At 41.3% G+C, this 22429-nt stretch overlaps 1 protein-coding gene across 5 annotated transcripts in view; it reads right to left on the bottom strand.

Annotated features, from left to right (window-relative positions):
- The window catches only part of LOC128297004 (TLD domain-containing protein 2), a 63546-nt gene that overhangs the window by 21598 nt on the left and 19519 nt on the right, over positions 1-22429 (bottom strand). Inside the window, exons 3-15 of one of the 5 annotated variants that reach the window (XM_053032542.1) lie at positions 20637-20708; positions 13428-13534; positions 12188-12481; positions 9533-10460; positions 8438-9062; positions 8225-8370; positions 7596-7730; positions 6628-6767; positions 5544-5579; positions 4395-4557; positions 4182-4323; positions 4048-4104; positions 3671-3748 (exon numbers count right to left, since the gene is read on the bottom strand). In XM_053032542.1, the coding sequence (XP_052888502.1) occupies positions 3671-3748; positions 4048-4104; positions 4182-4323; positions 4395-4557; positions 5544-5579; positions 6628-6767; positions 7596-7730; positions 8225-8370; positions 8438-9062; positions 9533-10460; positions 12188-12481; positions 13428-13534; positions 20637-20708 (2923 nt within the window). Of the gene's footprint in view, positions 1-3670; positions 3749-4047; positions 4105-4181; positions 4324-4394; positions 4558-5543; positions 5580-6627; positions 6768-7595; positions 7731-8224; positions 8371-8437; positions 9063-9532; positions 10461-11568; positions 11668-12187; positions 12482-13427; positions 13535-20636; positions 20709-22429 lie in introns of those variants that run through there. The other 4 variants (XM_053032543.1, XM_053032544.1, XM_053032545.1 and 1 more) reach the window with 4 other exon arrangements.

Raw genomic sequence — 22429 nt, 5'->3', positions numbered from 1 at the left:
AAAACTTCTATTGGGGTATGTAAACCGACCTGCCGACTCCTGGTATAGATGCCCGGTATTCACACATCAGCTTCGGCCGGCAAACGCTACTGGCGATCGATAACGTTATGATGATGTACGTGCCAAACCGTAAACCAACCGATGATCGATCGCTTACGGTGCAGAGATTTTAATGTATTGTTTTGCAAATCCCTTGTTTTCGAAAAAAAGAGCGATAACACGAAACTCTAGGAATGTGCATCACTAATTCCTGACCAAATAGCTCATCTTATTGCGACTCAGACAAAAAAAAACAGGGAACGCTGCTTTAATATAATACGCCACACATGTGCACATTGTGCTAGATTTAGCGAAACAAACGCCAATCACTGAGCCTGTGGTAGGCAGCTTCCTGTTTCCCGGGTGCCTCTTATACTATTCTACAGACTAGTGATGTTTTACGAGAAAATAAACTCCCTGTTGAGCAGTGCGAAACCCTTCCCGTTCCTGCGGAACTGACGATCGAGATGATAGTGAAGGACAGAAGATCAAGGAAGCGTCATATTCGAAAAAGTTTTGCTTGGCAGAAATCAAGGATGATTACTTTCGAACCTCCAGACGTGAACCCGTGAGTGTATGTGTGTTTGTGTGGACTTCTTCAATAGTTCTTGGATTTATTGCACCATTGAAACATTCGCCGTTCTTGCGATAGCCTTATTTAGCCATTTCGGATCGACCGTCTGTTAACTGCTGCACAACAGAGAGACAAGCTTCAATGCGTGAAGGTATTAGTATGGATGTGCCATAGCTCTTAAAAAAATAATCCAAAACAAAATGACAATCACATTTTAATGAAAACCGACCATACGCGTAGCATTCCGCTTAATCTATTACAGAAGAATTTAGCCACAGAACGTTTCATCCTTTTCATTCATTCTCCGGAAGTATTGCAACATTTACGGTGCAACTTATTGCACTTCGAAAAAAAAAACATCCTTGAGCAAAGATAGCAGAATGGTTCACATGCCGACGAAGCTAGCCCACACCACTCACGTGGCATGATTGTATTGTGCGCGAGTCACGCGATCAAATTCAGTTCTTTACCTCCCAAGACCAAGATATTCAGCTTCCCGCTGACAACGTCCTTCTGAAGGTGATGTTGCTGAGCTATTACTTTTATTCGATTTAATTGAAAGAACTTTTCAGAAAATCTGACCCATCATCGTGGCAAATACTTTTTGTGTTACAAGTATGGCATTGCAATGTTTGGGAACTGTTTGAGACTAATTTTGTGAATCATTTATGTTTCCGATTAACATATCTTAACTTTAATGTATTTAGAGCATTTTACACAACCTGCCGTAGAAATGACAAAAGCCTTATTGTTCCCATTGCCGGTTGGTAAGAATTTCGCGAAGCAATTTGTGTTCGTATGCATGCAGTAAGATTCCGAAAGCGGTATCCATAAACAGAAGATGCCACAACTGGTTAAAACAACAGCAAAAACTGATGCTCTGTTAAAACCTGTTCTTTCTGTGGCTATTTTTAGAACCATAAATTGTGCTGCGATGCTTTTTTAAGCTATAACGAGCACCGCGCTCTGTGCGCTCTGTTTGATCATCTTTTCACCTTCACCAGATGCTTCCAAAAACAGGTTCCGATGCTTCAAAAAATGTTTCATTATATTTTTTTTGGCCAAACATGACATGGGGGACATTGAAATTGTTGGTTAATGTTGTTGAGAGCGCAGTGCTTATTACTGATACCTTTTGTTTTTGTGGGCTTGGTCACGCTGGTACATTATATGGTACATCACTTTTTTTTTGCCTGCTTCTGTTTGGGTGCGTGGTACAATACGTTATAAGAAACAAGAATCTTTCCTTTTATTAAACACATTTGTGCCAAACATACATGGCGTGTTTTAGTTATATACATATGTGATTGCTTTTTACTTATTTAGTACATTTTAGTATGCTGTAATATTCTTTTTTGGTGATTGTTACTTAAGCAAATCGATTACAACGCAATTCATCCGAAAAATGTAATACGCATTGCTTGGGCATTAAACAACCTTGATAACCCTTGGTCGATTGTTTACAACTGCTATCAATCATTCACAAACAAACTGTTAAACAGTGATTATGTCATCGGATGAGATGATATTTACAATATTCGAGTCGAGTTTTGGCACACCCCGGATGAAAGCATCAGTTGAGTTGGTTGTAATATAATACAACCTATATTATTTACACCGATGATACTAGGCAAACAAAAATGGGTACCCATATTCCCCGGTTTTATCGATTACAAATCAAATAAAATGTGTCACTGTCCATCGTTCTTAACACACAAGAACAACAAAACCATTTTTACATCCGCCATGAAGGAGTTTAATTTTGTACGGGTTGGACAAAGAATGGCAATATTTGCGTTTGTTATTTTTAAAATAGGCATAACAACATATAAAACTAAACAGTCAAACTATATTCCATTAATCAGAGCTATACATGGATATACAGACATGGTAAAGGATTTGGCAACAATACATCGAAGTGACATCAAACATACATCTATACGTTCGTCCTTTAACATCCCAAAACGATCTATTTAATACTAGTCGAAAGGATAGGTTGAGATAGTAAAACAAGACTCGTCTTAATTTAATACGGATTACAAAATCATAAAAGCGATCGGGAAACAGAAGCAACACATAAGCAACCTACTCAATAGGGTTTTATAGTAGGTGGTCTAAATATGAAAGTAATGCCATAGGATGCAATTTTGTCACTAATTTATGCTAACAATAGTACTCATATGCAGTAAAAGTGCTGTTTCTCTAAAAGCTGTGAATAGAAGCTAACTTATGCTAAGCTTTTGCTGTCAAGTTCCCTAAAAACGTACAAATAATATTTATTGAACAAGACCGTTTTTTTTAGTATTATGTTCCACAAATAAAAATCAACAAATAGTGTTTCATACTTTAAATGGTAGACATACGGCGTAGCCGTTTTAAAGCGAATAAAATAATATATAACGAAAATTTAAAGTTATCATTGTACCATTACGTTATCGTCAGCTTTAAATGTTTGGTATAGGTACCGAGACAAAAATGTCATTATAAAAATGCAGAATATTTCGGCAAATAATGCCCATCAGCGTTTTCTAACTATGAATTGCTCTCACAGTACACTAAACGTTAGATGCTCAAAGACATGACACTGGGTGTTGAGTTAAACCAAATCGAAACGATGTATCATAACGTGTAAGAATAGTTTTTCCTAGATTGTTTGAACAAATAGGATAGAGGTGGATAGTTAGCCAAACGAAACGAAACGCTAGATTCAAACATAACACAATTACAGTACTATCGGACGATATCTATAGTTGTAACACTACACTCTAGGAAAGTATGAACGATGCAGTATCGGGGAATAAAAATAAAGAGAGCAATAGATAGGGGACAGTGAAAGGGCGTACGGTATTAAACAGCAATCGTTGAACGTTTACAAATTACATTACTACTACAATATTAAAGGAGTGTTGTTGCAGTGTTCCACATATAAGTATATGATTGTTTAAGAATATATCATTGCATACAGGCAGAGTATCTAAAATGCAATTGTGTGACAGTTTGTAGCAGATATACATATCTGTAGTGATATTCATTACAAAGTTTGCAAACAATTCTAACCTCACAACCGTCCAAATCGTTAGATCCAGTTTGACTTTTGATTATGTTGTAGGTTTTTACGAACGGAGCCTTTAGCAGCTGTAGTTTTAACAGTTCAAACCGCATCGAGAACGACGGGGATTTAAACGAACGAATAAACGAAATGGGAAAGATAAATGAAGATATAAAGACAAACAATTAATCATATGTTGCTTTGCAACAGTGACGGACATCGTTGGACCTAGTGAAATTGTTGTATAGATATCCGTTTCATTTGTGACCAAAACTGTACCTTTAACGCTAAAAAGCATCATTTGTTTAAAGTGTCTTACGTAGCGAGAAATATAAACATTTGCCATTCTATTTGATGATAGTGTACGGTTAGATGAACAACTTACCTCCCATGACTCGCGTGTGTACTCGGAGATTTCGCCTTCACTGGCGGAACGACCGTCCTATACAAAGAGAGAATTTTGCGACATTAGACCATGTTGGTTAATTGAAGAATCGCAACAATAACGCGTTACACTACCTTCGACGGGCTGCCAGTTTTTGCTGCCCATTCAGTATCCATCTGGATGAGTTCGAAACCACGTTCTTTAATGGCTGCCTCATCCAGCTCGCCATACAGATGTTGCACCCAAGCATTCAAGAAGCGATACAACTCATCGACCCTAGCGACAGAGGTTCAATAGAAGTGGTTTAGCGTGATGTAGTATTTAGCTGGGTGTAATTAATTACTTACTTATTTTTTGGAATGCTAAACCAATACTCCGGACGTAGCTTGTTTTTGCCGTAGGACATTACCGTGGTCGGAAGAGGAGTGTTCTTGCCGATCTTGCGTCCCATGCGCAACCGAAGGTACATCGGTGGGTCCGGGCAGGCACGGGCCGGTCGTGGAATAAGTTCTATTGCGAGAAAGCGACGAGAGCGTGAAATGATAGCGATGTGTAAAACATGACAATGCTGATATGCAGGCTATAGTAGTATCCCTTGTATATAGATCATTTACATGCGGATTGAGAAATGTTAGATCATGCGTAGTTGGAATGTGAATAAGCAAGAACAAACATCCGTACTCGTGCAATAGAACTAGGTACATGCCAACACTGATCAACGAGTTATTCTTAATGGATTGTGAAAAAGAGCTAGAGAATAAAAGATTCTTAAGATTTTCGGAGAGTTTCAAAAAAATAAAAAACGTTAGGCTGAAAAAGTAGAAAATATCAAATGAAAAAGATTTTCCACTAAAATCCATGCATATTGAATGTAAATTAAAAACGAGGATTACCTAACATGTAAACAAGTAATGAAAGGCGCATACATTGAAAATATTAACATTTTACATGTATGTATTACGCGTTGCTAAGAAATCAAATAGCCAATACTGGTAAAAAGTATTCAGACATGAAACATACCGAAGATGTGAAGACCGAAATACACGGATACACCAATGGAACAAATTAGTACCATAGAAAGGTCGGACAAATGCAAGATAACAGTGGTACAAGTAGAACATGTAGCAATACAGTGCACAATAGAAGTAACGATAAAGGCGGACTGAGTTTACTGAACTGAGTAGGGCGACACGTTCGATGGATGAACACAGCTGGTTTTTTTTTGTTACCCACAAAAAACGAGCGTATCGCTATGAACACAATTGTTCATGATACGCAAATTAGTGACATGAATAAAAACAAAATATTACGACAACAATGTGAGGGTAAATATGATCATGACAAATGCAATGTATGATAATAACACATAAAACAGTCGATCATCACTTTTTTGTAACGATACACAAAAATAACTTGTGGAAGAATGTAGGATGGCCGTAAAGAAAACAAAAAAAGAACCTTCAAAATGAGAAGCGAATGAGCACTGTGTAACCTACCAAGTTTCTCAAGCTGAGGAAACAATGGGGCCTTCACTGAAAATTTGTGAACAACGGTTGTCGTGGTTGTGATTGGTTGGTTCATTTATTGATGTTTGTTGTTGTAGTGATGATGATTGATTTGTAGGTTTGATTTTGTAGAAGTAGCAGTTGTTGTTGGTAGTTTGTGTACAATGGCGTGGGAATGGTTTTGTTCGAAAGCACGTAGTGAGTATCGAAGGGATAAAGAAATGAGCGCAGAAGAGATATGTAAAGAAGAGAGACAAAGAAGAGTGAAAAAGTGTCCAAATATACATATTCACAACAAGAAACTATATTTCAACACACAAACCGCCCTCAAAGTACAAAACTGTACTTCGATCAATGTTCTTTTTCTGTAAAACACTGCATGTTAAATACATTACATGAGAGTTGTTTCGTAATAATATAAAGTTCTGCCGAATTCGGGCTATCACAAATTCCTAGCACACTCATACCTTTGAACATAACGAATAAAAACGGTCATATTATCTAACTCGCGTCAAAGAATCTAAATGGCTACCAACGAAATCTATCGAATGAACTGCAGCTACATTAAAGGTGCAATTAATTTAATCAACAGCGCATAAACTTGCAGAAAAATCTAATATGCATTGGTGCGAATAATTTTAGTGTTAGTTAATAGATATCTTTGATTTTTTATTTGAAAAGACAAAAATCATTCACTAAAGTTGAAAATATCACAGTGCTTTCAGTAGCTGCACTAAAAACATAGACAACGAACATAAAATGCAGTGATAAATAACATCAACTAAAATAAACGTGAAATTACAACATATGCGTTATGTGTTATGTTTGCAACCTGCAATATAGTTACAAATACTATCGATATTTCAGAGAAACAAAAAATAGCTAAATATTATTTATCGTGAACGTTATAAAACTCGCTAGCAGCAATTTGAGAAAAGTGTTTTTTCATATCAGTAACAAACGTTTCCATTCAGGAACTAACAATCAAGAAAATAAGTTAAAATTGAAAAATCGATGTTAAACTGCTTCTTAACATTTGGGAACATCAAATACATGCAGTGAATCCAATACTTACTGTCAAAGCTAACAAACAGTGTTGGCATGTCGTCGATGGACACCATCGAACGGTAGTCCAGTTTTGGTGGTGCCGGCTTCTGCTTATTCGCACTACCTTCAGAGGGATGTTGGCGAATGAATGTACCGATGGATGATCGTCTGAAAGCGGAAAACACTAGATTAGCTTCGGTACAAATATAAATCTTTCTTTTGTTGGGAAATTTCGCTAGCCTACATTCTACAGGCATAACACATTAAAGTGTGGATTACATAGCGCGACTATAGTATAACATACACTACACAATCAAAAGACAACTTTATGTTTGATACAATTTTGACACGCGTGAGCAGCAGAATAATATGTTTAAATAAATAATTTCACGGTTTTAAACTTTGAACTGCTGCATTTGTTTATTATTTTTACTAAAAGGAAAACACAATTACATTCAAGTCACATAAATTAAATGTTTTCACGCGTTTTGGTTATCACACACAGCGAATTGATTCGCTTGCGGGTAAACAGCAAATAAAAACGATCCTATTGATCTTAGACAAACAAGCAAACTTAAGAATACGAAGTGTACTGTTGTCATTACACGGGATGATCGTATTTTCATCCTCTTCACCTCTCACTATAAGCAAGCGGAAATTGAGATGAAATTATAACATCAAATTGGCTGCAATTGTAATGCTAGAACATATCAGGGACACACATTGTAGACACCTACGAAAGAGAGTGTGAGAGAAATAATAATCTCTGTTGCAATAGGCTGGTTACTTTTTGATTCGAAATACAGCAGCACAACATTTCTATAACATCGCAATATAATGATAAAGAAATATGTACAGACAGAAAGTTCGGTAGAGTGAACAGGGTGATAATTTTTTTAAAAAAAGTACACAAAACGACAGCGAAAGTGTGACAAAAACATAATATCTTTGAGGTATGTGACGGTTATGGGTGTAGGATGTAATACAGATTCTTACCCGGCCGCAACCGGCCCCCCTGCTTGCGCTTCGTGCGGTGTCAGTGGTGGAACAGGTGAGCCTCCGGAGTCTTCCGATGGCGTTTTGGACAAAAACAAATTTCCACCCAGCTCCGAAACCAATGTGATGGGTGAGCTTTTTGGTTTGAAGTTGGATTTTTTTGTGTGGCGTGATTCCCAGCAATAGAAAACGATATGGCGAAGGGGAATTTGGCATCAATTTACAAGAATAGCGTGTAACAAGTTTAGCCATTGTTGCCAGAAAAAAAAACCATACAAATTCAAACATACGTAATTAAACGAAAACGCGCCAAGATACTTTAATATCTGGGCTGGAAAGGTGCGCTCTTAACCAAATAAAGTGGAATAAATGTGTTCAGTTAATGACAAACATATTGGAACAAAAATAGTCGATGTCATTGACATTGCAATGATGGAACAAGTTTGTGCTGTAGTGTTGCGAGATAATCAAATATATATGACTTGTATCATTAGTTTTTAAATCGATACTGGTTCCTTTGAAAACCACTCGTAGCGTTTAACAAACAGTGCGTTAAAACCAAATCGTTTAAATAAATTGTCAACCAGCAATTGACATTGGCATGGAATAATATTGTTCACGGCACCTACCTGGAAAATACTTTTGAAAAGACACTCTGGTTAGAGTCACCAGTGTTCGGGGCTGATTCAATCGAATCCGATTTGTGACTGCTGTTGCCTCCTTCACCCGTCAATCCTTCAACCCAAGCCAGTGGGTAGGACAGTCGCTTCAGCATCTAAAATACCAAAATGCAATCATTAGTGTAAAGGTGTGATGCGAGTCAGCCATCATCTGCTACCGACCTTATTCTTTTTCGTTTCGCCACCTTTGTCAAGTGATCCGGAACCGGCCGGAACGGTGGCACCGTGAGGATCGTGTTCGTCTACGCTGAAGCTCACGCTGGACGTTTTCTTTCGTCCGCCTGCATCAGATGTCAACGTTGATAAGGTGCTCTGGTGTGAGGAGGACACTAGCGAGCTACTGCTTCGTGGTGAAGTGTCGTGCAAATGTGTCGGTGCAATGGTCAGTGGTGGAACCCAGTCCGCGCTCAGTACGATGTCCGCATCGCTGTACACCTTCTTCGTTGCAATTGGTGCCACTATTGGTATGCTAGCGACTGAGCTAGCCGCACTGCTACCACTACCCCCTGTGGTTCCACCGCCCGTCGTCAGCGATGAACCGTGGGCAGGGTCACGGATGTCGATGCCCGAATCATGACACGATTGCTTCACTAGCTGACCGTCACCGCCAGCAGCTTCAGCAATTGGTGGAATTGCTACGTGGTGTCCACCTGCGCTTCCCATGCCACCGATGGAGCTAGTACCGGCAGTCGAGGAAGATGCTGCCGTTGTGCCGCTTCCTGTACTGGCAGCCTCTTCGTCGTCCAGAGATCTTCGAGATGATGATTGATCGCAATAACATTTTAATCTAAATACTCTCCCCGTAAGGCAGGAAACATCAAATGGTGGTAAAATGATCCAGGGATTTTGGGACATTATGCAGGATTTAATGCGGGGGAAACGAAAACAAAAGCAGAAACATAAAAATTAAACGAAAATGTGTATAGTAAAATTTTAAACAACTTTCACTCCACAAGTTCCATTACGTTAGTTCGTCACATTGTAACAGAAACCAAATTCATTGTTCATTGTTAATAAGGTTTTCTTTCATTGTTCGGAGAAGGAAATGTCTCCAAACTAATGTGAATTGTAATTGTAAAATTCCAACAAATTTAAGCTTTACGGCTTAGGCGTTCTTCACGAATAGACAAAAGCGTGACGTGTAACCGTTACCTGCTGTTAGGTTGTTAGTAAATTTTACCATGCGGTAAGGATTTGAATATTGGTGAGTGGATGAGATTGATTGCACTGCATTGAATCGGTCTTATTGTGTCTAACCTGTCCTTGCTGGGGATTGCCCAGTGCTGGTCCAGTAGACTTCTCCGTCGCTCCTCCAGGGAGCGCATGGTGGGATCCTCTAAGATATTGTTGGTCTTGTTTTGGTCAGTCTTTTCGCCTGCCTGCTTCTGCTGTTGCTCATTTGCAGCACCGGTACTGTGGTCGAGGGAATTGGGCGTGTGAGACTGGGACGAGTCACGATCGTACGACAGGAACATGGGTGGCTCTGTAGATGGCGGTTTCGGTTCCACAGAGCTACCGCCACTTTCGGTTGAATCGCCATGCAAACGCTGCAGGTTGTTCGGTGTCACGAGATCGCGCTCGAACGCCTTCGGAAAAGCGTCACCGTCCCGCTCGTTACTAGAGCAGATCGATTCCTGATCGTCACATCCCTCCACCGATCCAACACCCAGCTCCGGGAACGTTTCGTCCTTAACGAGCAGTGAGTCTTTGCCGGGCGAATGAGTGTCACAGCGCGAACATGGTTTCTCCACCGGCACAGGGTGATAAATTTCAGCCTTCTCGGCTGTTTCATTACCGCCGGCCGCACCCTGCACGCGCATGTGTGCAATGTCGTTGAATATGGCCGCATTCACGATAAACTCCATCGGTGCAATGACACCGTAGCTTTCCGGGCCGTGCTCGATGACTAGTGGATCCGACACATTCGGATCAAACATGACGGCGTTGGGGGTGACGAGCAGTACCCCACCTACTACTCCCTGACCATCGGTGATGTGCCGCACGTTGATCTTCAAGAAACGCTGAATAGTCACAGGATCATCTTCATCGCCACCGGCTGTATTTCCGGCCGTACCACCTCCTCCTCCACCACCACCAGCGCCACCGCCACTCTGTGTGTTCGGTGATGCAACACGCTCGATGTGACCGGGTTTGGGTGACCCCGGGCGAAGTCCTTCCAGCAAATCTAAAAACAGAAACAAACGTGGCCAATTAGTTGCGGCATTGATTACTTTGCGGTAAACATAAACTAGAAATACTTTTGAAAGACGTTTACGGACTGAATTTTGATCTCAGTAGCGAATGGAAACAGCTTCCAAGAGTGTGTGTCAACAAGCAAACCAGGCTAGAGGCAATGATAGTGCCGTCACCGGAAAGATAAACACGATCACAGAATGAACAGTCAACAAACCTGATAACTTTTCTCGCAAAAACGAAGCTCCAAAATCCATTGTCCACGATTGCATTTTTCACTTTTCTATATCATTCGCAATTCCATCAATGAGTCATTTGGGACAGAAGCAAATCTTCTGATCGCAGAATCATTAGTTCGCTTTTTAACCAACTATCAGCACTGTTACTACCGGGCCGACCAACCTTGCAGTCGTATCTGGCTAATGAAGTCTGTTGGGCAATATGGACAGGTTAGTGTATGTACGATCTTATCAATGGCTTTACAAACACAACTGGTCGAGACCGACTGCCGGTAGTTGGATTGCGCCTATACGATACGATAGCATTTGTGTTGCGAGTCACAATTAACACTACCCTCCCAAAGGTTCTTATTTATTGGTTGAATGTGTGCGTGTGTGCAAGTGGTTCGCTTTTTATCATTGTTGTCACACTCTATTCGTCATGTGGACCGGATGGCAGCCGCCAACTGTTGGGCTCCGGCTGCAGATATGTAATTCATTTTACTGCATTAAGAACCCAATGACAATTACAATGAATTTGTTAAAATCTGTCCCCGTTTCCGTTACATGTATCGTTTGAACTCAACTTATAGTTTTAATGCTTTTCTCTATATCTATTACGATTCTGGAGATCTTAAGTCATGTATTGCTTTCTTTTCTGCGCTTCTTTTTATTTATTTGTATTCGACCAAAACGACGATAACACGACTACTGCCACTGAGTTGCTAATAACAATCAATGTTTAGTACAGTGCATCAACAAAACGTTGTTTAATTCACACATGACCAGCTAGAACGGATGGTAAGCTTTACATTACACCATACATTCGATTGTCAGCTGTTTTACGCATTGCTTAGGTTATATTTTCAATCGGGCGCTTACCTCCATTTTTGCAAAACACCACCGTTTTCAACATTTGATCAAACATTTACACAACCTGCACTTGCCATGAATTATTCTCTCCGTCGTGGCCACTTGTATTGCGCTTTGAGGGTACGAACAGTTTTATACGCTCATGCCATCGCTTGTACAATCTTCCATTCTAGTAGATAAAAGTAGCGAAATTTAATTTATACACTGCTTTACACTGCATCAGATGCACTTTGGTAAACTATTGACCAGCTGCGTGTGTAGAAAAAAGTTGGGAAAGAAAACAACACAGCAAAACGCTGTTGTTTTGACAGCGTGACGTTTTTCGCCCCGTATTTCGCCCGGCAGCAGAAAAAGCCACAGTATACCACTATGGGCTTGCTGAGGGCCACAGTTGAACCTGTTAGCGAACGGATAAATTGGCGGTTACAATCGTAGCGAAACACGAGAACATTAGGCTTGCTTTTGTTTCGTTAGAACGGCCTTGCGCCGCATCGACTTATTTTACCACGTAGCCGGATAGTCAGTCCTTGCTACGTGGACCGGTCCGTTCGTGGGAACACTTTGCTTGTTGTAAGTAAGAGAAACTACACTTTGTTTTGCCATGTTACTGGATCGTAAATATACATACCCTTTTCGTCCTGAGACAGATCTTCCTGCGAACCCTTACGGCGGCCATCGGTGGGACTGTTGGAGGAACGTTCCGTGCTAGTGTCGGATTCACCATCGGCGCTCGCTTTGGCATTTTTGTCCGGCACGAGCAACTGCTGACCGGAGTAGATAAACGAACTGGCCAAACGGTTGAGTTGGGTCAATTCTGACGGTGTCGTATCGAAACGGGCAGCCACGGAGGTTAGTGTGTCCCGGTCCTTTACTGTGTACGTAATTGTGGGTATTGTGGGCATCGAACGCTTCTTTTCGCCATCTGCAATAAGACATCACACAAATGTTTAGTTATTGGAAGCGTATGGGAACAGTTCACTAATGTTACGTTGTAGGAAAGCATCCAACCTTGCTGATCGAATTTGTACTGTTGTTTGGGACATTGAAATGTCAACAGTCCGTAAGATGGGTCAATGCACAATGCGGCACAACTAGTTAAACTTTTACTATACACTACAATAAACCCATATTGCAGCAAAGGACGTTCACGGCGGCACAATATAAACGCTTTTCTTTGCTTAAACGTATGGCATTGCTCAGCCACCAACGAAGAACAAACCATCGTGAGGTTTTTCTAGACGTCCGCACTCAACAAACACTTCTGATTATTTGGTAGTCAAGTTAGACCACACTGCCTGAGTCTTCCTCCGAAGGCGAAGAATATAGACCCAGCGTGTTGGGAGATTTTTGACAAATTTGCTGACAAAAGCATAGACTGTCTGCAAAGAAGCTCATATTTATCTGAACCATTGTAGAAAGACCAGCGGGGTAGGATGTGCTTGAGGATGGAATGTAAACAAAGCTCTTGGAACAACAGACCTCAGTTCTGGTCCTGAGTGCACCATTCGCTAAGCTGAAACAGCAGAAACGAGAACATGAAAATGGACCGCTGCAACTGGTGGACAACAACAAAGTTGCACTAATCTGTGGAATCTGTTTTATGTTTATTTATTGATTGCATTCAAGCCACTTTCGATCTGGCACATAATGGTTATGCCGTTTTCCACTCGCACCAAAGGCAGCCGGTTCAGATTGTTTGGGGTTCTTTAGACTTTGTACGATACGGATCGTCATGTGAGCACTCAAAAGATGCATTGTCATTCTGGTTTGGGAACAATATCGAAAATCCAGTAATTCTTTATGTCACATATGGATATGGTAATTATTAGAAAGAGTAGTTAGTAAGTGTAAATTATAAGAAATATTACCTTTTGATAGTCGATCGATGCTTTCAAATCTGCCTTCAACTTTCGAGCGCAGCGAGTCTAGATCGAACGGGGCGGCCAGTCCATGATCGACACTCCTGGATTTGCTCCTGTTGAGATAAAGAAAAGAAGAGAAAATAGTAATATATTACTGACGTGCAACTTGTGAACAGACCCGCAATATTTCTCGCATTTCTGACAGAAACAGAAATAAGGCACGTTACTTGCTTCCCCGCCACAATGTGCAGCCATAAAGCTCGTACCATAATTCACTTAAATAGACACTAAACGTACGTATTTTACTATCTGAATAGTGATTTGAAACGTTCGATAAGCCAGGTAATATGCGGCTAATAAAATGTAAGCAAGCATAGCAGAAGCATGCACACGCCCTACGGTTATGGCTTACTGTACGTGCTCGGTGCGATATTAACACTTAAGGCAGGTAAACACTTTTATAGCAGATGCCACTACTTACGCGGGGATCGTGGGGGAGAGCACAGATGTGCGGTTGGTTTCGGTGCACAGTTGATCAATCTCATGCGTAGTGTTTGATCATGATTTTAATGATAAACAGCATTTATTGCTGGTCATTTAAGCACATTAAACATTTTATTAAGCAATATAAACGTAATGGTTGTGAGAACGATATAGTTGCTTGAAATAATTTAAAAATAAAATACATGTGCGAATGATCGTTAATTAGTGCAATGAAAAAAATTCTATCGAGAGTTGCAATGCGAATTAAAATTAAAAATTAAGTTGAATATAGCACAAATGGATATTTCATTATTGGTTTATTAGCACGTAGTGGGGTGCGGCCCGGTGGTGTAATGGTAGTAGTAGGCCGGTTTTCACACACTTAAACAGCGGACACGACTAAAAGTCTCTATGAACGCAGCCAATATCAACAACTTTATTAGCACCTCTAATATTAGCAATATGATTGATGTTTTAAGATGCTGATGTTAAGTAATGCTAGATTTACTTCCATTCATTTATTTTTGTGGCGTTACTAATTATTTCTCTTTTTTCCATCATCAAACGCGAACGGAGCGCGTCCAGTTCAATGCAGAAAGAATTCGTTCCCAACCGAAGAATTAAGATCACACGGAATGTCCATTGCAGGTGCGAAAATGTACGTTCTTGCACCGTACGTTACACTTGCTAATTGGATAATTACTGTGATCACAGCTGTTGTTGTTGTTCTACGACTTAACACCCTATCACGGGCGCTTCTGGGCTGTTTGGCAAGCTTTATTCTGGCGGTGTACGGAATGTTCGACCGACGCTTGACAAGCAACGCTCTCTCGTACTTTTATTGCAATGGTCCAACTGTTGTCATTTGCTGGCAAATGAATGGCAAAACCGGAAGCTCAATTAAGAACCCAGTAGAAACTAATTGGATCTGACCCTTGATCGACCGGATTCTTCAGTATTAGCTATGGCAGGTATTCGTTTTTTCAGGATATGGTTTGTCCGTTTGCTAGCTAACTTATGTCAATGCACCTTTTGAAGCCTCTATTCAAACGTAGTACAGGTGATGGGGATTTAATTTCGGGTTAACTATCATCCCTTGCGTCTGATTTATAGTCACAGCAGTAAAGGCATCTCCCGCGGTGCAAGATTACGCGGCTTTGCTGTGGCCTTTTTGACAACCTGCCACGACCTCCACGCTGCGAAGGGGGTAAGGAACGATCTTCCTTCGCAATCACACTTCTCCTTGAGAGGCGACGATCGAGGTTCATAAATCATGCCATACTTGAAAGTTTTGCCGAGCGAAATTCCATTCATCGCTTTGTGTTCGGCGGATGGAACGAATCAACCCTCCCAAACGCGTCGCATCTCCGTTCCGAGCTACCTGGTAGGGATATCTGGCTTCTTCACCTATCGTGTACTACCGGTTCCATAGTACATCGTACGACGCCACGATCAACGACTATAGGCGAGGTAAACACTGCAGCATCCCCTTTTCCTCACAAAGGCGTCGTGAGCTAGTGACCTGGTGGTTGACGGCTGGTTCGCGGTCATTTTTTTTCCAGTGAGTTGAGGGTATTGAGCAGTGCTCGAGGAGGTGGGGTAGTGGGGAAAACCCCATACGCGCCGCCATCAAGGAAAAATTTTGCACCACATTAAACGAGATTTATGTTTCCGGTAGGGCGATTAACTTGCCGTGTGTGCACTCTCACTTGAGCCCTCGTGCCCTCTACATCCTTCACAATCCTTGTGTTCGTGTGTTCGTGTGTTTGAGAGTTTCTCATCGCCAAGGGAGCGGAGCTCGGTTTGCGACCACTAGGTGCGAAACTCCCTTGGTAGTAGGGCGACGATTCCTTGGAGTGGGGAGCAATACGATGAACTCCGCAATGCTGCGCTGCAGGCAACGCTCTACCGTAGTGCTTTTTTAAATGGAATAAATGACAGTAACTGACGCTATCGCACTACTTTGCCATCTTGCGCGTACCAGCGTTGCCAGCTACCAAGTACCCGCCGCGGCCCGCCATCGAGAAGGGCAACAACACCTGACGGCGCTCTCTAGCGGGCGGCGTGCATCAAGATAATTATAACACAAATTTGACACGATCAGTAGCTACGGACTACAGTCCGAGCCGCTGATGTATGGAATTGTCGCAGAACATGGTTGTCGCCATAGAGACACCCGGGCAGGTGTTGCGATACTATCGTTATGCCTCCTTGCTGAAGGTTACACACCGAGGGGCTCTAGGATCTGTATCGGTATCGGTAGTTGATTTAACGCAATCGATAGCACATTAAGGCACTACCACAGCCCAGTGTGCTGACCCGCAAAGGAAGCGTAACATCTGGCGCAGAACAGACCGACAAGCGTGGCAAGTGGTTGGGGCGCGAAAGGAGGGACAGATGATGAACTATATGGCTGTAGATCGGCGAGATACAGGCAGGAGTCACCGTGTTTGAATGCGTGTTTCATGGGCAACGGTTACAGGCAGCGTGCGAGCCATTGATCAAAGAGAAAGATCTTATCATCTGACGCTAAAAGCAATCAGGTCGTCAGCTTTTTTGCTAGAGGTCACTAATCTAAGCGCATGGCTTTCGTGTCGGTTGACGCGGGGGGTGCCTTATAATTAAATTATGCACGATAAATCTGTCAATCTGCTGTAGCGCACCAGTGTGCGGTTGGTGCACATTGATCGGAAAACATGGCATGATATCACCTTAAAAGTGAAATGGACCTACAGTAACAACCATCGGGGCCCCATCGCTCACAGCGCCCCGGATGCCATGCCGACTGATATGGTTTTGCGGTGTTTGCCGATTGTTTCGCATGATTGCAACGCAGGCACGTCACACAATGCTGGGTGGTGCTCAATTGTCTATCGGATGGAAACCTTTTGCAGTAAATGATTATGGCTGAAGAATTTCAAGTTCAAAGCACCCAACCAACCAACGGCGCTGCAATGATTCCAGCAAACGTCCATCAAAACGTGTGTCTCCGGTGTGTGCCACCGAGCGAACGTTCGGTGCGAATTCCATCCGTCTGCCACATTGTGGGCTAGGGGCCGGAAATTGATCCCAATCGGTGCCAATCGAGCATATCGAAAAACCACAATTCGTATGACATTGAACCCATCCGGAAAACTGTTGGTTGCCCATCATTCTGGCATCTAGACGCACAGGACGATTGTATTTTGTAACAAAATAGATGTCTTGTTGCTTCGTAGTATTCGCCGGGAGTCTTCAGTGTATTGTGAAGAGTTGTTCTTTTCGACAAACCGAAAAGGATTTTTTAGTAGTTGTAATAATTTTGATTTATTCTGCCCATTGCGGCATAAGAATAAGACATCAGTTTACCGATGTCCGATCAGAATAAGAATTTATTCTGATTCCCATCAGAATAAGAATAAGAATGAGAATTTACTGATTTGTAGTTTTGGGTAATAACACATAAAATGATAAGGAACATTTTTCTACGTGGCTGAAATACGCCCAACCATTCAAAACTTAGAATGGTTGGGCGTGATTGTTCCACTTATTCGGTACCTCATTTACTCAAGAAAGCTTGGGGCTAGCGTATCTGACTTTCTTTAACTTTTGTACACTGAACTACTGGGTCACCAAGTCCTGCGAACAAATTCTGTTCAGAATTGGTACAGGTCCTATCGTATGAAGACTGAAGCTTTCTCCACGGGAGTGCCAGGCTTTTGGGTATGTGATGAGATACTTAAAAATCAGTCTGAAATAGTACGCTTTTCTCTTGAAATTTAAATTTGTTTAAAAACAAGTATGATTTGTATTTTTAAAAAGCTTTCGAGGCATCATTGATCACCATCGGTGTAGAGAAAGAGAGTTTTCATTTCCATGTTTTCCTTTGCTTTGTTTAACACTATTTCTACTTTTACTTTTACTGCTTGTGATGATGGACAGTTTATAAACAATTTGTAAGACTTATATTACAGTTTGAATATGTTTTTCAGTTCATAACGTGTGCATAAAAAATGGACAAATTTTAAAACAATGGTGAAAAAACTAATGAACATAATTAAATACAATAAAGTTCTCTTGCATCCTATGCTAAATGACCATTTAAGAAAAAATGCTACGAAACCCTATCAGGAGACTCTGCCCTATGAGGCCAGTATCTTAAGTTAGGCCACCCGGTGATGTCTGTTATCCCGGAGTTTTGGGTTTATTCAGAACAAGACAACTGCTTGGCATTCAGGTCTTTCTTCTTTAGGGGTCAGAAGACATAAAGGAAACATGATCAACCATATCGGGTGAATACGAAAAGTTACGAGTTACGAGATTGAAGAGCTTAAAGTTTGAACAAAACCTCGAGAACAGTTGCCTTACTATTCTAGTAGTGGCCATAGTACATTTTCTGGAAATGCTGTCCAATGTTGGTTGTGCATAATAGGATAGTCACAAAACACAAAACAGGACTGGGTTCTCCTCTAAATGACAGGAGACTTGGATGAAAACTCGCTGAAATTATTCCATGTTTTTATTGCATACGTTACTCCTAAACTAAAAAAAAAAATTACTAAATTATTACTAAATAATTACTAAAAATTATACATCATATACGTTAGAACTGTTTTATCCCAAAAAGTGTTCTAGTGTTTTTTTGTTGTAGTTTTGTTGTAGGCTTGTAAGGTACGTCCACATCCATAGAGTAGTAGTAGTAGTTGGTTGAGATTTCCATGCGAATACAAAAAAAACACAACATGAACACGTAATGTAAACACGTATGCCCATCCGCAACGGTTTCTTGATTTTCTTTATCAACTTTGTAGCAGTGTATGGAGTAGTGTTGAATGTGGAACTTTGAACGCTTTATTGCTTGCGATTCAGCCAACGCTTGGCCACGATCGCGATCCACGACATACTATGGTCAGACCATGTAGGTCTCTGCTGGGGGTCTGCCGAAAAGCTTCATTCATTCGTAATTGTTCGTCAAGTTCTTCGTGCCGGATTATGTTTCGCCCGAGCTACCGGAAATGCAAATGAAGCTTCCCAATATGAAGACAGCCAACGCGAACGGTACGTACGTCCGCTCTGTGGCACAATCCACGTGTGCCTTAGGGGCCTCGAATAATTAGTCACGGGATATCGCTGAATCGGTGGCCAATTTCGGCACACCATTCAACCCTATCCCTGGTCCCGCGGTTCATAATAAATGGGTAAACAAATTTCGAAGGTTATTGACAGCGTCGTGTGTATGTGACGCCATATCACAAATCGAACGGGCACACTATTTTACATGCAATTGTTTTCGATTAGCTCCAAGTTACGCACCGCATGCGATGGCCGCATGTGTCAAGGTGAGGTAAGCGTTGAAAGATTAACGAACAAAAGTGTATATAGTTTAATGTTGCGTCTTTCGTACACCATTGTCACTCGGGAAGCACATGGTCATCGGTATTGGAGTCACTCGTTTAGTTACATTCCACCGTGCCGATGACACGCAATGTAACGGCCGTTACGAAATGTGGCCTTGAATGTTGCCGTATCGAAAGCACTTGGATTTTGGCTAATTAGTACACACGCGCCTGGGCACACGAAAGTGGATTGAATTAGTAACAAAACCCAAAACGATATTGTGATAATGGTATGGTTTATCCATTAGTAACCCTTCTTGAGGCTTAAAATAAATTGTTACAGCTTATCGTATTCTATTACACTTCAACACTTTCAAAGCCATGCAGAACACGCAAACCTTTGCATCAACCATGAATAACATTCTAAAAAAGCATTTACATTCGACCATCAACAGTGTTTCTCGTTTTTTCGTTTGATTTTGATTCATCTGATTAGGAAACCAATAAATCGATTGCTGCTGCACCTCTCACGGTCAAACGCGCCTCCCAAAATTAAGAAACACCATAAACTCATCAGAGTTTGCTGCCGTTTGGTAGGATTGGTCTGTTCCGAGAGGATGTGGGTATATAAGGAAAAGGCTTGATGATAAATCGTCAAACATCTGCAGGCTACTAGCGGATGAATGATATCGCCCCATCGGCAAGCGGGAAGCGGTACGGCCGGCCGTACTTCGAGGTGAAGGTCAAGACTACAACGCTGAGCTGACCGGTTGTTTGTTGTTGTTTGCAGGACCGTTACCATCCATCACCACTTAAAGGGCCCTGCTAAAGGGCCTCTTGGCTTAATTCGTTTGATGAATCACTCGGTTTGTGCAACGGGCTGGCAGTAGGACAGATAAAAATAGACTCAAAACCACCGTGATATTTGATGTTTTCCGAAAACAACGGCTCCGGAACGACCTCACGTGAACCACAACAACAACAACGTTCAAGAAGGTAAATTGCGTGTTAATGTGCTAACGGAAGCAAAGAATGTTCCGTATCGGACGTAAGGCAATGCGAAGCAACGGTCGCGGACAAGTGTATTATTTGTCGGAATTCTGTGTAAGACGTGTTTATGATCACGCGGAGGTAGGGATGCCCTTTTTTTGTGGAATCTAGTATTTTACATCAAACATGTAACTGGTCATACCCAATCGATCAATCGATCAGACGTGTTAGTGGGTCGATTTGGGTAATGAAGTTCATAAATTACTGACGGGGTGTATGAATGAATGCTGAGCGAGCGCAATCGTTGCGGTGGTGACATTGAGAAAAGTGTTGTAAAAATAATGAATGAAACGAAGTATTAATAACTTAAAGCAAATAATTAAATAATATAATCTAAAATAAATAAAAAAACAAAACAACAACTAACCTTCGATATGGTGGGCTACTGAGAGTGTCGGAGCTTTTGGACAGTATCACATCCTGACTAGCCCTACGTGTCCTGTGCAGTGGGATCAACGATCGTAAACATGGAAGGAATGATGATGGTGCATGGGTTGTAGCATCAAATCGTACACACAAACGGGACGGGACAGTTTACGGATCGTGCCATTAGAGACGGGCGGGCGCCAACCAGTACGGGAAGGACAATTGGATGCAGAAAACATAAATTTGGGAAAGAAAATAGACAAAAAAAATAATAAAATGAAATAAAACATAAACTACATTTCAGAGTGTTTCTTGCTGTGGAGGAAATTAAAAACATAAATGTATAATAATGTTAATATTTGAAACTATAAAATAATAATTGGAAAGGCGTTTACGGAACTACGTGTTTGAATCGTTTGCTATCATAATGGTTTTGTAAGAAAATGAGCATAATTCAATTCATTCTCTCAGACAACACTAATCAATATCCTTGTCACGAGCTGATCCAGGTGGAGAGAGAACAAAAAAAAAAAAAACGACATTCAATTTGTGTGTCGTAATTATATTTCAGGTTCACCATTTAATCTTCGCTACGCTATCAGTTAATGTTTCGTTTTTTTTTTCTACGCTCACATTATGGTTTTCGTTGCATCGGCTGATTTCGATTGCGTTGGGCTAGTGATAAGCGAATCCCTGAAAACAATGTACATATTTCTGAAGCGCAACAGAATTCAATCAAATTATATTCCTACTGATAGTCGATAGCTAATTACTATCCACAGTTGGCTGGACTGGAACTGGAGGTATGATTAAAACTCGTGACATGTTCTTTTTTTTGGAACATTTTTAGCCTTCTTTACATTTTTTTCATGACTTAAGTAAAATAGCAATTCTGAAAAATGGATAATCATTACAACGGATACTTTTGAACCCGAAAAAAATAAATAAAACCCCGATCAATTTGTGAGCCCACATCCACAGCCTTATGATCATTTTGGTATGGATGAATCATTCAATTAAAAATGAACGCCAACTGCTCGCTGGGAAACGGTACACGCATTAAGATAAGAGCGTAATGGATTTCCTTACCAGTAGTGCTCCTTAAATTTAGATAAGTGACTTTTAATCTTCTTTGGCTTTTCCATCGTTTGGGTTTGATACCACTTGTCTCACAGTATCACCGTACGCAGACATGCAAGGTCACGCCGAAATTTAACTAACTGACTCGTGCTCAACGAAACTGACAACGGAACAGCAAACGGGCAATCAAAACATCACGCAGAAAAGTATGTTGGGTCGCAGCAGAGGACACGTGCAACGCAGTGAGTGCCACTTGGGATTTTATCTGCCGTAATCACAGCACGAACTTCACGAGCGCTGCCGTTATTCCGTTGCACAACGATGCACACTTTTATTGTCCACTGTGTAACAAACTCTTGCAAGGATGAAAAAAAAAGATATATACATATAACACTCCCACAAACGCACAAAATGTCCTCACGGTATGGTATGGGCGGTACGCGCGAACACGATGACCACCGCGATCGGTATTAGAAACCCGAGTGGTGCAGAATGTAGGTGAGATCGTCCAGCCCGAGCAGAACGAATGCGTCCCCAAACCGATAACAGCGGTAAGCGACGGACACTCACAAATCGCCGTACACGATGATGACGGTCAGCTGATAAGTTTCCTTTCGGGAAGGGTTTGTTTAAGATTTCATAGTCAACACACACCCGCGGCGGGGCTACTACCTGTTTTGGTGGTCGGAAATTGGAGCGCAAGTGATGGTGGCA

Source organism: Anopheles moucheti, chromosome 2 (genome assembly GCF_943734755.1).
Source record: "Anopheles moucheti chromosome 2, idAnoMoucSN_F20_07, whole genome shotgun sequence".
NCBI lineage: Eukaryota > Metazoa > Arthropoda > Insecta > Diptera > Culicidae > Anopheles > Anopheles moucheti.
This window is presented reverse-complemented; position numbering and strand designations above follow the sequence as displayed.